Source organism: Mustelus asterias, chromosome 11, assembly GCF_964213995.1.
Source record: "Mustelus asterias chromosome 11, sMusAst1.hap1.1, whole genome shotgun sequence".
NCBI lineage: Eukaryota > Metazoa > Chordata > Chondrichthyes > Carcharhiniformes > Triakidae > Mustelus > Mustelus asterias.
Genome location: NC_135811.1, coordinates 46,089,967 through 46,104,865, shown reverse-complemented (window position 1 = coordinate 46,104,865; position 14,899 = coordinate 46,089,967). Strand labels below are relative to the sequence as shown.

General features: G+C 43.7%; 1 protein-coding gene and 1 long non-coding RNA gene across 2 annotated transcripts in view; one reads left to right on the top strand and one right to left on the bottom strand.

Annotated features, from left to right (window-relative positions):
* The window catches only part of cep55l (centrosomal protein 55 like), a 35,263-nt gene extending 24,498 nt beyond the window's left edge, over positions 1-10,765 (bottom strand). The window contains exon 1 of the mRNA XM_078223533.1: positions 10,489-10,765. Within this exon, the coding sequence (XP_078079659.1) occupies positions 10,489-10,659 (171 nt within the window). The 5' untranslated portion in view covers positions 10,660-10,765. The remainder of the gene's footprint in view (positions 1-10,488) is intronic.
* Positions 1-14,899, top strand: part of LOC144500504 (uncharacterized) — a 42,935-nt gene that overhangs the window by 735 nt on the left and 27,301 nt on the right. The window lies entirely within an intron of this gene.

The following is a 14,899-nucleotide window of genomic DNA, read 5'->3' as shown; positions in this document are numbered from 1 at the left end:
AGAAACATGTCAGAATCATTGGAAATGGCTAGAATTCAATTACAAATGAAACAGCTTGAACATGAAAAAGAATTAAAGCAGGCTGAATTCGAAATAAAGGAGAGAGAGAGTAGCAAAAGCCAAAGAGAGAGAGCAACAAAAAGAAAAAGAAATGAAACTGCTTGAATTGCAGGCAAAGGAAAAAGGGAAAGGATAGCCCTAGCAGAAAAAAAAAGAGAGAATTTGAACTTCGGAAACTAGCAATAAAAAGTGAATGTCAGTTTAAATTGGTGGAGGTAAAAGGAAAAGTACAGGTTGACAGAAGTGATGAGGACAGTGAGAAAGAGCAACAGCATCGTAGTCAAAGGCTTGGTGGGGATTTGAGAAACAAATGAAATGGCCGCAGACCATGTGGGTATTACTGATTCAAACAAAGTTGGTAGATGGAGCTAGTGAGATGTTTGCATCACTATCAGAGGAGCTATCTGGGAAGTATGATGAGGTGAAAAAATCCATCTTAGGTGCATATGAATTAGTGTCAAAAGCCTTCAGACAACGGTTGAGAAATCTAAGGAAAGAACCTGGTCAAACATACATAGAATTTGAAAGGATCAAACAGAGTAATTTTGATTGGTGGATAAGGGCTTTGAAAATAGACCAGATGTATGAAGCTCTTAGAGAAATGATTATTTTGGAAGAATTTAAAAATTCACTACTTGTGGAAGAGCATTGGGTTAAAACTGCAAGGCTAGCAGCAGAAATGACAGAGGATTATGAATTAGTTCATAAATCAGAGTTTGGTTTCCAACATCAGTTTCAGCCTGTGAGGGATGGGAACTGGGGAAAAGAGAAATACTCCGGTGGTAAAGGAGATCTTGTGGGAGATAATAAAGACAGTGTACCTCAGGTTAAAAAAGTACAGGAGGGTAGAAGAGAAATGAAAAGCTTCAGATGTTTTCACTGCAATAAATTAGGCCATGCAAAGTCGCAGTGTTGGTGGTTTAGAAAAGCACTGGGAAGACTGATGTGGTAAAACAAGATAAGCACAGTAAGAAGTCTCACAACACCAGGTTAAAGTCCAACAGATTTATTTGGTAGCACAAGCCATAAGCTTTCAGAGCTCTGAAAGCTTGTGGCTTGTGCTACCAAATAAACCTGTTGGACTTTAACCTGTTGAGACTTCTTACTGTGCTTATCCCAGTCCAATGCCGGCATCTCCACATCAAAACAAGATAAGCCAGTGGATTTGTTAAAGTGGTACAGGAAAGCCCAATTGAGGAGAAAGAGGTGCAAAAGAATGTACAGCCTCGTCAAGGGTTGATTGATAAAACAGTGCCAGATATCTTTAAAGAATTTACTCGTGTGGGTAAAGTTTACTCATGTGGACCAAGAGGAGTAAAGAAGTTAAAATTTTAAGAGATACGGCAGCAAATCAATCTTTGATGGTAAGAGATGAGGAGTTATGTAGTTTGGAAAGAGTATTGCCAGAAAAGTAACATGTGGAATTCAGGATGAGAAGAGTAGTGTTCCGTTGTGTACGGTGAGGTTGGAGAGTCCAGTGAAGAGTGGTGAAGTGGAAGTAGGAGGAATAGAGCAATTGTCTTGTCCAGGAATACAGTTTATCTTGGGTAACTATATAACTGGATCACAGGTGGGAGTGATGCCTACTGTGGTTGAAAAGGCAGTGGAAAGTCAAACAACCAAGTTGTTGAAGGACACGTATCCTGGGATTTTTCCCGATTGTGTAGTAACATGGTCACAAAATCACAGGTTAAAACAAGAGGAAAAATCAAAAAGTGAAGATGAGAAAGTGGAGTTCAATTATCAGAAACGATCTTTGATTAGATGGTTGGAAAAGAACAAGAACAGGTTGGAAGATGAGGTGATAGTTTTAGTTGAAGGAAGTTGGCGGTATTACAATGGAAAGATATAGAAATAAAATAGTTGTATCAAAAAGCATACACGGAAGAGGAATCCGAGTGTATTGCAGAACGTTATTACCTTAAGATTGATGTCTAAGTGAGGAAATGGAGATAGTGACATATTCAGCGGGTGAAAAGTGGGCAGAGGTTCATCAAGTGATATTGCCAATAGGGTATAGAAAGGAGGTGTTGCGGGTAGCACATGAGGTATCAGTAGGTCATTTGGGAGGAAGGAAAACTCAAGCTAAAATACAAAAACATTTTTATTGGCCTGGACTGCATAAAGATCATAGAATCCTACAGTGCAGAAGGAGGCCATTCAGCCCATCAAGTCTGCACTGACCACGATCCCACCCAGGCATTATCTCCATAACCCCATGCATTTACCCTAGCCAGTCCCCCTGACACTAAGGGCAATTTAGCATGGCCAATCCACCTAGCCCGCACATCTTTGGACTGTGGGAGGAAACTCATGCAGACACGAGGAGAACGTGCAAACTCCACACTGACAATGACCCAAGCCAGGAATCAAACCCGGGTCCCTGGTGCTGTGAGGCAGCAGTGCTAACCACTGTGATTGGTTAAATTTTATCGATCATGTCACATATGTCAAGTCATAGGGAAACCTCAAGCGGTGATAAAACCAGCACCTTTAATACCCATTCCAGCATTTGAGGAACCATTTACAAGAGTCTTAATTGATTGCATAGGACCCTTCCCTAAAATAAAAAGTGGGAATCAATATCTATTGACCATAATGGAAGAGTCTACTAGGTTTCCAGAGGCCATTCCATTACGCAATATTATAGCTAAAAGGATTGTAGAGGAATTACTTCAATTTTTTTTCCTAGATATGGACTACCCACCAAACTACAATCAGATCAAGGATCAAATTTCACATCAAAGTTATTCAAGGAGCTTCTGGATAGCTTAAAATAAAACAATTTAAATCAACCGGGTACCATCCAGAATCGCAGGCAACGTTCGAACAGTGGCATCAAACTTTAAAGACCATGTTGAGGGCTTATTGTCAAGATTATCTGGAGGATTGGGAGAAAGGAATTCACTTGTACATTTTGCAATTAGGGATGCACCGAATGAGTCAACCAAATTCAATCCATTTGAATTGATTTTTGGTCATGAGGGAAGAGGACCACTTAAATTGATTAAGGAGAAATTGGTGAGTGAGCGTTCTAGACTACATTATTGGACTATGTATCAAATTTTAGGGAAAGGTTGAATAGAACAGGAGAATTGGCTAGACAACATTTAAAAGTGACACAGCATGTGATGAAACAAGAAGTGGATAAGAAATCAAAAATTCGTAGTTTTGCTAGTGGAGATAAAGTCTTAGCACTGCTACCAGTGCTTGGTGAACCTTTAAAAGCAAGGTTTAGTGGCCCTTACCAAATTGAGTGAGGTGAATTATTTGATAAGTACACCAGATAGAAGGAAAACTCAGTGTCATGGGAATATGCTTAAAAGGTATTTTGATCGGGAAGGAGAGCAAAAGGATATTTTAGTGTTTATAACTCATTGAAGAACCGGATCCAGATGAGTCTGATTTTGACATTCCTCAAATTAAATTGGATAACGAGGACGTTATTAAAAATTGGGATAAATTACTGAGTTACCTTCCAGAGGAAAATCTAACTGACCTAAAAGAGTTATTAATATCATATGGACAAGTATGTGGGAATAAGTTGGGAGGTACTAAAATAATTGGGAGTGAGATAGATGTGGAAAGTGCTGTTCCAATTAAACAACATCCTGGCAAACATTACCTTTTCAAGTTGGCACAGGTTCAGGTGGAAAAGTTGATGTTTAATCAGTCTGAGATGCAGCAGCCAAAAGTCTCAATCAATCACATAAAACTGGTGGAGGTGGAGAAGGAGAACAAGTTACTGGACAATAATGTGAATAAAGAAAGTGAGCAGGTGTGGGGACAGATACAAGACAAATTGGCTGTTTTGGAACATGTTCCTGAGTTGTTCAAATTGCACGAAGATTAATTACAGGACTGTCAAAAACAGCTCATCACCTGTGCAAAGGAAAGTGTGAATGAATCAACAGTCTAGGCTAACTGGTCTGTAATTCGCCATTTCCTCCCTCTCTTTTAAAAAAAAGTGGAGTTACATTTGCCATTCTCCAATTTGCTGGGAATGTTGCAGAATCTACAGAATTTTGGAAGATGACAACGAATGCATCCACTATTTCCATGGCCACCTCCTTCTGTACCCTGGGATGTAGATTTTCAGGCCCTGAGGATTTATCACCTAATTTCCTTCAATTTCTCCACTCTTGATCATTAGTAAAATGATGGAAGAGGTCATCAACAGTGCAAACAAGCAGCACTTGCTTAGGAATGACCTGCTCATTGATGCCAAGTTTTGTTTCTGATGTGGAAATGCCGGCGTTGGACTGGGATAAACACAGCAAGGAGTCTAACAACACCAGGTTAAAGTCCAACAGGTTTATTTGGTGGCAAACGCCACTAGCTTTCGGAGCGCTGCTCCTTCATCAGGTGAGTGGTAGCTCTGAACTCTGAGTTCTGAACTCCCACTCACCTGACGAAGGAGCAGCGCTCCGAAAGCTAGTGGCGTTTGCTACCAAATAAACCTGTTGGACTTTAACCTGGTGTTGTTGGACTCCTTACTAAGTTTTGTTTCTGCCAAGACTACTCAGCTCCTGACCTCATCAGAGCCTTGGTTCAAACATGGACTCAAGAAGGCGAGGCAAGCGTAACTGCCCTTGATATCAAGGCCACATTTGACCGAGTGTGGCATCAAGGAGCCCTAACAAAACTAGAGTCAATGGGAATCAGGAGGCAACTCTTCACTAGTTGGAGTCATACCTAATACAAAGGAAGATGGTTATGGTTGTTGGAGCTCCAGGACATCACTGCAGGAGTTCCTCAGAATAGTGTCCTCAACCCAATGATCTGCAGCTGCTTCATCGATGACCTTCCTCCCATCATAATGTTAGATGTGGGGATGTTTGCTGAAGACTGCACAATGTTCAGCACAGTCCGTGACTCTTTGGATACTGAAGCAGTCCATGTTCAAACACAGCAAAACCTGGATATTATCCAGGTTTTGCTGGATATTATCCAGGTTTTACTGGATATTATCCAGGTTTTACTGGATATTATCCAGGTTTTACTGGATATTATCCAGGTTTTGGCTAAGTGGCAAGTAACATTCATGCCATACAAATGCCAAGCAATGGCCATCTCCAACAAGGAAGAATCTAACCATTATCCCTCGACATTCCATGGCATTGCCATCGCTGAATCCCGTACTAACATCTTGGTGATTATCATTGACGAGAAACTGAACTGGACTATAAACACTGACTGCAAGAGCAGGTCAGACACTAGGAATCCTGCGGTAAGTAACTCACCTCCTGACTTCCTAAAGCCTGCCCATAATCTACAAGACACAAATCAGAAGGAGTATGCTGGAAATACTCTCCCTTTGCCTAGATGACTGCAGCACCAACAATGCTCATGAAGCTTCATATCATCCAAGACAGAGCAGCCTGCTTGATTAGCACCTCATCCACATCCCTCTACTACCAATGCACAGTAGCAGCTGCCTGACAAGAAACAGTGCAGTGGTGAATTGTTTTTCAGACTGGTAGAATGTAGAGGGGTTCCTGAGGAATAGGTATTAGAGCCATTGCTTTTCTTGATATATATTCATGAGGTAGACATGGGTGTAGTGGGCACAACTTCAAAATTTGCAGATGATACATAACTGGAAGCATTGAACTATGAGCAGGAGAGTGATAAGCTTCAAGAGGACATAAGCAGGTTGATGAAATGGGTGACAAAAACAGAAAATGCTGAAAAATCTCAGCAGGTCTGACAACATCTGTGGAGACAAATGCTGTCAGACCTGCTGAGATTTTCCAGTACTTTCTGTTTTTGTTTCAAATTCCAGCATCCGCAGTAATTTGCTTTTATCTTGATGAAATGGGTGGACATATTACAGATAAAATTTAATACAGGAAAGTTGAAGCAATATGGTTTATTTGAAAGAAAGTACATAAGAACTAGGAGCAGGAGTAGGCCACCTGGCTCCTTGAGCCTGCTCCACCATTCAATAAAATTATGGCTAATCTTTTAGTGGACTCAGCTCCACTTACCCACCTGCTCACCATGACCCTTAATTCCTTTACTGTTCAAAAATTTATCTTTCCTTGCCTTAAAAACATTCAACAAGGTAGCCTCAACTGCTTCACTGGGCAGGGGTAATTCCATAGATTCACAACCCTTTGGGTGAAGATGTTTCTCCTCAACTCAGTCCTAAATCTGCTCCCCCTTATTTTGAAGCTATGCCCCCTTGATCTGGTTTCACCCGCCAGTGGGAACAACCTCCCTGCTTCTATCTTCTCTATTCTCTTCATAATTATATATGTTTCTATAAGATCCCCTCCATTCTTCTAAATTCCAATAGTATAGACCCAGTTCCTCAGTCTCACCTCATAAGCAAACCCTCTCAACTCCGGAATCAACCTAGTGAATCTCCTCTGCACCCCCTCCAGTGCCAGTATATCCTTTCTCAAGTAAGAAGACCAAAACTTTACACAATACGCCAGGTGTGACCTCACCAGCACCCTATACAGCTGCAACATAACCTCCCTGTTTTTAAACTCCATCCCTCTAGCAGTGAAGGACAAAATTCCATTTGCCTTCTTAATTACCTGCTGTACCTGCAAACCAGCTTTGTGATTTATGTACAAGGACACCCAGGTCCTTCTGCACAGCAACATGCTGCAATTTTTTACCATTTAAATAACAGTCCATTTTGTTCTTATGCCTACTAAAATGGATGACCTCACATTTACCTACATTGTACTCCATCTGCCAGACCCTTGCCCACTCACAAACTATCTATATTTCTTTGCAGACATTCAGTTCCTCTGCACACTTTGCTCTACCACTCATCTTAGTGTCATTTGCAAACTTTGACTTGGTCCCCAACTCCAAATCATCTATGTAAATCGTAAACAATTGCGGTCCCAACACTGATCCCCGAGGCACACCACTAGGCACTGATCACCAACAAGAAAAACACCCATTTATCCCCACTCTGTGCTTTCTGTTAGTTAACCAATCCTCCATCTATGATAATACATTACCATAACACCGTGCACCTTTATCTTATGCAGCAGGTTTTTGTGCAGCACCTTGTCAAATGCCTTCTGGAAATCCAGATACACCACATCCACTGGTTCCCCGTTGTCCACCACGCTCGTAATATCCCCAAAGAATTCCACTAAACTTAGTTAAACATGGCCTGTCTTTCACGAACCCATGCTGTGTCTTCCCAATGGAATAAATTTCTATCCAGATATCTCGTTATTTCTTCCTTGACGATAGATCCAAGTATTTTCCCCACTACAAAAGTTAAGCTAAGCAGCCTATAGTTACCCACCTTTTTGTCCATCTCCTTTCTTAAACATTGGCGTCACATTTGCTGTTTTGCCCCCCCCACCACCACAAAGTCCAACGAATTACCATGAGTGCATTTGTTATTTCCCCGCCATCTCTTAGTACCCAGGGATGCATTCCATCAGGGCCAGGGGACTTGTCTACCTTTAGCCCCATTAGTTTACCTAACACTGCTTCTTTAGTGACGATTATCTTTTCTAGGTCCTCACCTGCCATAGCTTTCTTGTCATCAATTTTTGACATGTTATTTGTGTCTTCCACTGTGAAGACCAATACAAAATACCTATTCAATGCCTTGGCCATTTCCTTATTTCCTATTATTAAATCCCCCTTTCTCATTTTCTAAAAGACCAATGTTTACCTTAGCCACTTTTCCTTTTTATATATTTGTAGAAACTTTTGCTATCTGTTTTTATTTTCTGAGCTAGTTTACTCTCACGATCTTACTTTTCTTTATAGCTTTCTTCGTGGCTGTTGACCTTTAAAGATTTCCCAACCCTCTAGTTTCCCACTTCATATGCATTTTCTTTCAATTTGATACCCTCCTTTATTCCCTTAGATATCCATGGTTGATTATTCCTCTTTCTACTGTCCTTCCTTATCACTGGTATATACTTTTGCTGAGCACTGTGAAAAAAATCACTTTGAAAGTCCTCCACTGTTTCTCAATTGTCTCACCATAAAGTTTTTGCTCCTAGTCCACCTTAGCCAACTCCTCCCTCATCCCATTGTCGTCTCCTTTGTTTAAGCACAAGACACTGGTATTGGATTTTACCTTCCCACACACCATCTGTATTTTAAATTCAACCATACTGTGATCACTCCTTCCGCGAGGAACCCTGTGAGATTAATTATTCCTGTCTCAGACCTAGGATAGCTGCTCCCTTGTAGGTTCCATTACATACTGTTAGAGGAAAATATCATGGATATATTCTATGACCTCCTCCTCAAGGCTGCCTTGGCCGACCTGATTTAACCACAATCGACATGTAGATTAGAGTCCCCCATGATAATTGCTGTACCATTTTTACATAAGAACATAAGAAATAGGAGCAGGAGTAGGCCATCTAGCCCCTCGAGCCTGCCCCGCCATTCAATAAGATCATGGCTGATCTGACGTGGATCAGTACCACTTACCCGCCTGATCCCCATAACCCTTAATTCCCTTACCGATCAGGAATCCATCCATCCGCGCTTTAAACATATTCAGCGAGGTAGCCTCCACCACCTCAGTGGGCAGAGAATTCCAGAGATTCACCACCCTCTGGGAGAAGAAGTTCCTCCTCAACTCTGTCTTAAACCGACCCCCCTTTATTTTGAGGCTGTGTCCTCTAGTTTTAACTTCCTTACTAAGTGGAAAGAATCTCTCCGCCTCCACCCTATCCAGCCCCCGCATTATCTTATAAGTCTCCATAAGATCCCCCCTCATCCTTCTAAACTCCAACGAGTACAAACCCAATCTCCTCAGCCTCTCCTCATAATCCAAACCCCTCATCTCCGGTATCAACCTGGTGAACCTTCTCTGCACTCCCTCCAATGCCAATAGATCCTTCCTCATATAAGGGGACCAGATATCAGATATTTCCTTGTTTATTGCTTGCCCCACCATGATGTTATAATTTGGCAGCCTATAGACTATGCCTATCAGTGATTACACTATATGTATACAAATAGTATATTTTACTATTTCTAATTTCCACCCAAAAGTAGAGAGGCAAAATAAAGGATATAATTCTAATGTTGGTGCAGAAACAAAGATACCCAGGATATGTATATACACAAATTGCTCAAGGTGGCAAAACAGGTTGAGATAATAAATAAAGCTACAAAGTCCTGGTGTTTATAAATAAGGACATAGAGGTTATGAACCACCTGCATAAAACACGAGTCCAACCTCAGCTGGAGGACTGAGAGAGATTCTGGCCATCATACTTTAGGAATTATAGAATCCCTACAGTGTAGAAGGATGCCATTCGGCCCATTGAGTCTGTACTGACCACAATCCCATCCAGGCCCTACCCCCATAACCCCATGTATTTACCCTAGCTAGTCCCCCTGACACTAAGGGGCAATTTAGCATGGCCAACCCACCTAACCTGCACATCTTTGGACCGTGGGAGGAAACCGGGGCAGCCGGAGGAAACCCACGCAGACAGTGACCCAAGCCAGGAATTGAACCCGGGTCCCTGGCACTGTGAGGCAGCAGTGCTAACCACTGTGCCACTAGATACAGGAAGGAGGTGAAGGCTTTTAGAGAAAACACAGAGGGAGTTTTTCTGAGAATGGTTCCAGGGACGTGGATAAGTATGAGAGGAGAGTTGAGAGCACTCATAAGAGCAAGAAGTTAAGAGCAGATTTATGATGATAGATCAGTTAGAAATACAATTTTTATTTTGCACAAGTGATTAGGATATGGAATGCAGTTCCCAGTGTGGTGGAGACAGGCTCAATCGAGGTCTTAGCACATGAGAAAAGGTTTGCAGGGCTAAAGACAGTGAGTTGTTCTTGCAGAAAGCTGGCAAAGACAACAGGCCAAATGGCCTCCTTCTGTGCTGTAATCATTCTATAATTCTATTCTATTTACACCACCATCAATGCAGTACAAGTCACTTTTCCTTTGAAACCAAACACAAGAAGCTTGGAACAGACACCTAAACTGCACAACACGAATCAAAAGAAAGATTTTCCAAATCAACACAGAAAAGTTGGACATTTGCACAAACTGATTTTCTTTTTGCCCTATTCCTGGCTTTTATGTACCTGAGCAACTTGCATTAACATAGTCCAAGATATCATGGATCATACCGTGTTCCCAGCTGTTACTCTGGGGGAAAATAAACCACAGCCAAGCACAATCCGGAAACCCATTAAGCCCTCAGATGACAACGTTCACGACGAGATACAGGGTCTTGTTACTTGGCAATAATAACACAGTCATTAAATTGTTTGTAAGAGCACTTTTTCTTAAAAGGGACACTTGCTGTCTTGTTGGTTGACACTGGGGCAAGTTCATATCACCTTTTACTGGTACAGTGAGAATAGCCCCATCCAGAGTAGAATGTCGCCCAATGGTCCTGAGGCCAATTCTCCCCCTGGGCGGGGTAAGAGCTGTGCTGCTCCTGAACCCACCTCCAGCAGCCGGTTCCTCTCCCGTTCCCATGTTTGGCCTTTGCTCAGCTCCTCCAGGGTTCTCCTGAGCAGCGCATTCTCCTTCTGGACTTTGTCGGTGTCGCTCTCTGACCGGGACGCGGTCGCCTTGTGGAGGCCGAAGCGGCTGCTGATGATGTTTCTGGAAGTCATGTCAGTCTCCTCGACGACGACGCCGGTTAACGAAACCGCAGCTGCGACTCAACCGCCGGCCCGAGCGGAAATGTCACCATAACAATTTCAAATTCCCCGCGCTTCCGCTCCCTCTCCGTGGGGCATGTCGGGAAGCGACCGCACTGCGCAGGCGCCGATGGAGGAGGCAGTGCTCGGTCCGCCAGCCGTAATAGTGCGCAGGCGCCGGAATCGAGGAGGCGGAGCTCTGTCAAAGCCGCCAGGGCGGGGGAGGCGGAGACCGGAGCAAGCGGCAGTAGTACGCAGGCGCCAATGGGGAGGCGGAGCTCTATCAGCAGGCTGCACTAGTGCGCAGGCGTCAGAGTCGGAGCACTGTCATATGTGCGCAGGAAGAAGTTTAACAACACCAGGTTAAAGTCCAACAGGTTTATTTGGTAGCAAAAGCCACACAAGCTTTAGAGCCTCGAAAGCTTGTGTGGCTTTTGCTACCAAATAAACCCGTTGGACTTTAACCTGGTGTTGTTAAACTTCTTACTGTGTTTACCCCAGTCCAACGCCGGCATCTCCACATCATGTGCGCAGGCACACTGTCGTCGTGCGCAAGCGGCAGAGTGGGCGCTCCCGTCAGCAGGCTGCAATAGTGCGCTGTCACCAACCTGTAATAATGCGCAGGCGCCAATGGAGAGGCGGCTGTCTGTAAGCAGGCTGCAATAATGCGCAGGCGTCAATGTGGAGGCGGAGCTCTGTTAGCAAGTTGCAAGAGGACTCGGGCGCAAGTGTGGAGGCGGAGCTGTTAACAACTTGCGCAGGCGCCAAAGTGGGAGCTCTGTCAAAAGGTTGCAAGTAAAAAGTGTGACGTGGGGAGGGAGGAGGTGCTGCTGAAAGTTCAATTTTAAATCAATAATGTAACCTGGAAGGAGCATGTTTCATTTTAAATCCATCTATCCATGGGATGCGGGTTTCACCAGCATTATTATTCATCCCGAATTGCCCATGAAGAAGGTAAGTTTCCTGCTTGAGCCACCACAGTGCCTCTGCTCTAAACAGGAATGATGTGGAGATGCCGGCGTTGAACTGGGGTAAACACAGTAAGAAGTGTGGCTTTTGCTACCAAATAAACCTGTTGGACTTTAACCTGGTGTTGTTAAACTTCTTACTAAACAGGAATGCCAACCACCCTGTATTTTAAAGGTTTGTCCTATATAATGACTGTATCCCTTAAGTCCTTATGTCCTTTATTTAGAGTCATAAAACTTTACAGCACAGAGAGAGGCCCTTTGGCCCATTGTGTCTGTGCTGGCCATCAAGCATCTATCCTAATCCCATTTTCCTGTAGTTGGTCCATAGCCCTGTATGCATGCAATGGTTTTTTTTTCCAATGCACAGTGGTGGACTTATCCTGGGAGTGCAGCAGCTCACCACCACCTTCTCAAGGGCAATTAAGGATGGACAAATGTTGGCTTATGCAACAATGCCCATGAAAGAATGATAAAAAATTGGCACAGCAACAGTGAAGGAATAACAGTATATTTCCAAGTCAGGGAGGTGTGTGGCTTGGAAAGGATGTGGTTCTTTCATGGATAAGGTCAGCAGCCTTCATCGGTATTTGTTTCTGTAAGAGGCTTTGTTGAACTGACCTAGATGCTTGCCTCCAGAGGCAGCCTCATGGCATACTCTCATGACTATGGAAAGTCAGAGCTATCAATTAGACTGGTTACATTTCAAAATCCAAATAACCCAAATCTTTTCACCTCAAACAAAAGATACAAACATTTCCTTTTTCCTAGTAAGCAAAAGACACATTTGGTGACTGTGAGATAACCATGTTTCTCACTATGCATATGCAGTTCACATGCATAAACAACTATTTGTTCTACTAGTCAGTCACTTAATGGTCCATGTGTGTATTGACATGTGATGTATGTCTGAGTGATGTTCCATGTCTAGAGAGTGTCAGTCCCATGGCCCTTGTTCCCTTGGTGACTATTGTTCCATTTTGGTTGTTGGGGACTTGTGGACCTCTGGGATTGATGCCGGTTATGTACTCAGTACCCTTCTCCCTGACCGCTTGATTGTTGTGAAGGAGCAGCTTCGCTGTGTATTAACATACAGTGAAAAGTATTGTTTCTTGCGTGCTATACAGACAAAACATACCGTTCATAGAGAAGGAAAGGAGAGAGTGCAGAATGTAGTGTTACAGTCATAGCTAGGGTGTAGAGAAAGATCAACTTAATGCAAGGTAAGTCCATTCAAAAGTCTGACAGCAGCAGGGAAGAAGCTGTTCTTGAGTCGGTTGGTACGTGATCTCAGATGTTTGTACCTTTTTCCTGAAGGAAGAAGGCGGAAGAGAGAATGTCTGGGGTGCGTGGGGTCCTTAATTATGTTGGCTGCCTTGCCGAGGCAGCGGGAAGTGTAGACAGAGTCAATGGATGGGAGGCTGGTTTGTGTGGATTGGGCTACATTTGGATTGGGCTACATTCATGACCTTTTGTAGTTTCTTGCGGTCTTGGGCAGTGCAGGAGCCATACCAAGCTGTGATACAACCAGAATGAATGCTTTCTATGGTGCATCTGTAAAAGTTGGTGAGAGTCGTAGTAGACATGCCAAATTTCCTTAGTCTTCTGAGAAAGTAGAGTTGGTGGGTTTTCTTAACTATAGCGTCGGCATGGGGAGACCAGGGCAGGTTGTTGGTGATCTGGACACCTAAAAACTTGAAGCTTTCAACCTTTTCTACTTCGTCTCCATTGATGTAGACAGGGGCATGTTCTCCTTTATGCTTCCTGAAGTCGATGACAATCTCCTTCATTTTGTTGACATTGAGGGAGAGATTATTGTTGCTGCACCAGTTCAGCAGATTCTCTATCTCATTCCTGTACTCTGTCTCGTCATTGTTTGAGATCCAATCCGCTACGGTGGTGTCGAATTGGAGGGGAATTTGGCTGCAGTCATAGGTGTATAGGGAGTATAGTAGGGGCTGAGAACACAGCCTTGTGAGGCACCGGTGTTAAGGATGATCGTGGAGGAGGTGTTGTTGCCTATCCTTACTGATTGTGGTCTGTGAGTTAGGAAGTTCAGGATCCAGTCGCATAGGGAGGTGCCGAGGCCCAGGCCACAGAGTTTGGAGATGAGTTTCATGGGAATAATAGTGTTGAAGTCTGAGCTGAGGTCAATAAATAGGAGTCTGACATAGGTGTTCTTGTTATCTAGGTGTTCCAGGATTGAGTGCAGGGCCAGGAAAATGACGTCTGCTGTGGACCTGTTGGGGCGGTAGGCAAACTGTAGTGGATCCAGGTAGTCCGGGAGGCTGAAATTGATTCGTGCCATGACTAACCTTTCGAAGCACTTCATAATGATGGATGTCAGAGCCACCGGCCAATAGTCATTAAGGCACGTTGCTTGGTTTTTCTTAGGTACTGGGATGATGGTTGTCTTCTTGAAGTAGATAGGGACCTCAGATTGTTGTAAAGGGAGGTTGAAGATGTCTGTGAATACCTCCGCCAGCTGATCTGTGCAGGATCTGAGTGCGCGTCCGGGTACCCCATCCAGGCCAGTTGCTTTCTGTGGGTTGACCTTCAAGAAAGCTGCTCTGACATCTGCAATGGTGACCCCAGATACAGGTTCTTCCAGGGTGGAGGGCATGCTCTCGCTGACCTCTTGCTCAAAACGGGTGTAGAATGCATTGAGCTCATCAGGGAGGGGTGCGCTGGAGCTGTCGATTTTACATGCCTTCATCTTGTAGCCTGTTATGTCTTGCAGACCTTGCCTGTATAACTGCCTGGATATTTTTCAACTTCTGCTTTGAGTTGCCAACAGTGGAATTGTGGGTCATTCCTTCATCCTGCTACCTTTGTGTTGTTCCTGAAATTTGTTTGGTCAGATGTCGCACAGCTTGGTTCTTTAAGACTTCAGTTTATCACGTGTTTTCAAAGCTCTCGATTCAGCTGGAATTTAAACTTTTCCAATTCCGTTCTGATGTGAACATTTTCCCGTGGAACATTTACCTTCTGCTTGTGCATTTCATTGACTGATGGGGTCTTTAACCATCTTGTGGTTTATTTAAATATTGATTCCCTCTCTCTGAGGTCTTTTGTTGCTCTTTCTCTAGTGATGTACTCAGGGTTACCAGCCCAAGCTTTAGACTTGTCCCAGCAGAGATGAGCGGCCGTTGCATCCCATCTATCATAGAATTCCTACAGTGCAGAAGGAGGCCATTTGGCTCATCGAGCCTGCACTGACCACAAACCCACCCAGTTCCTACCCC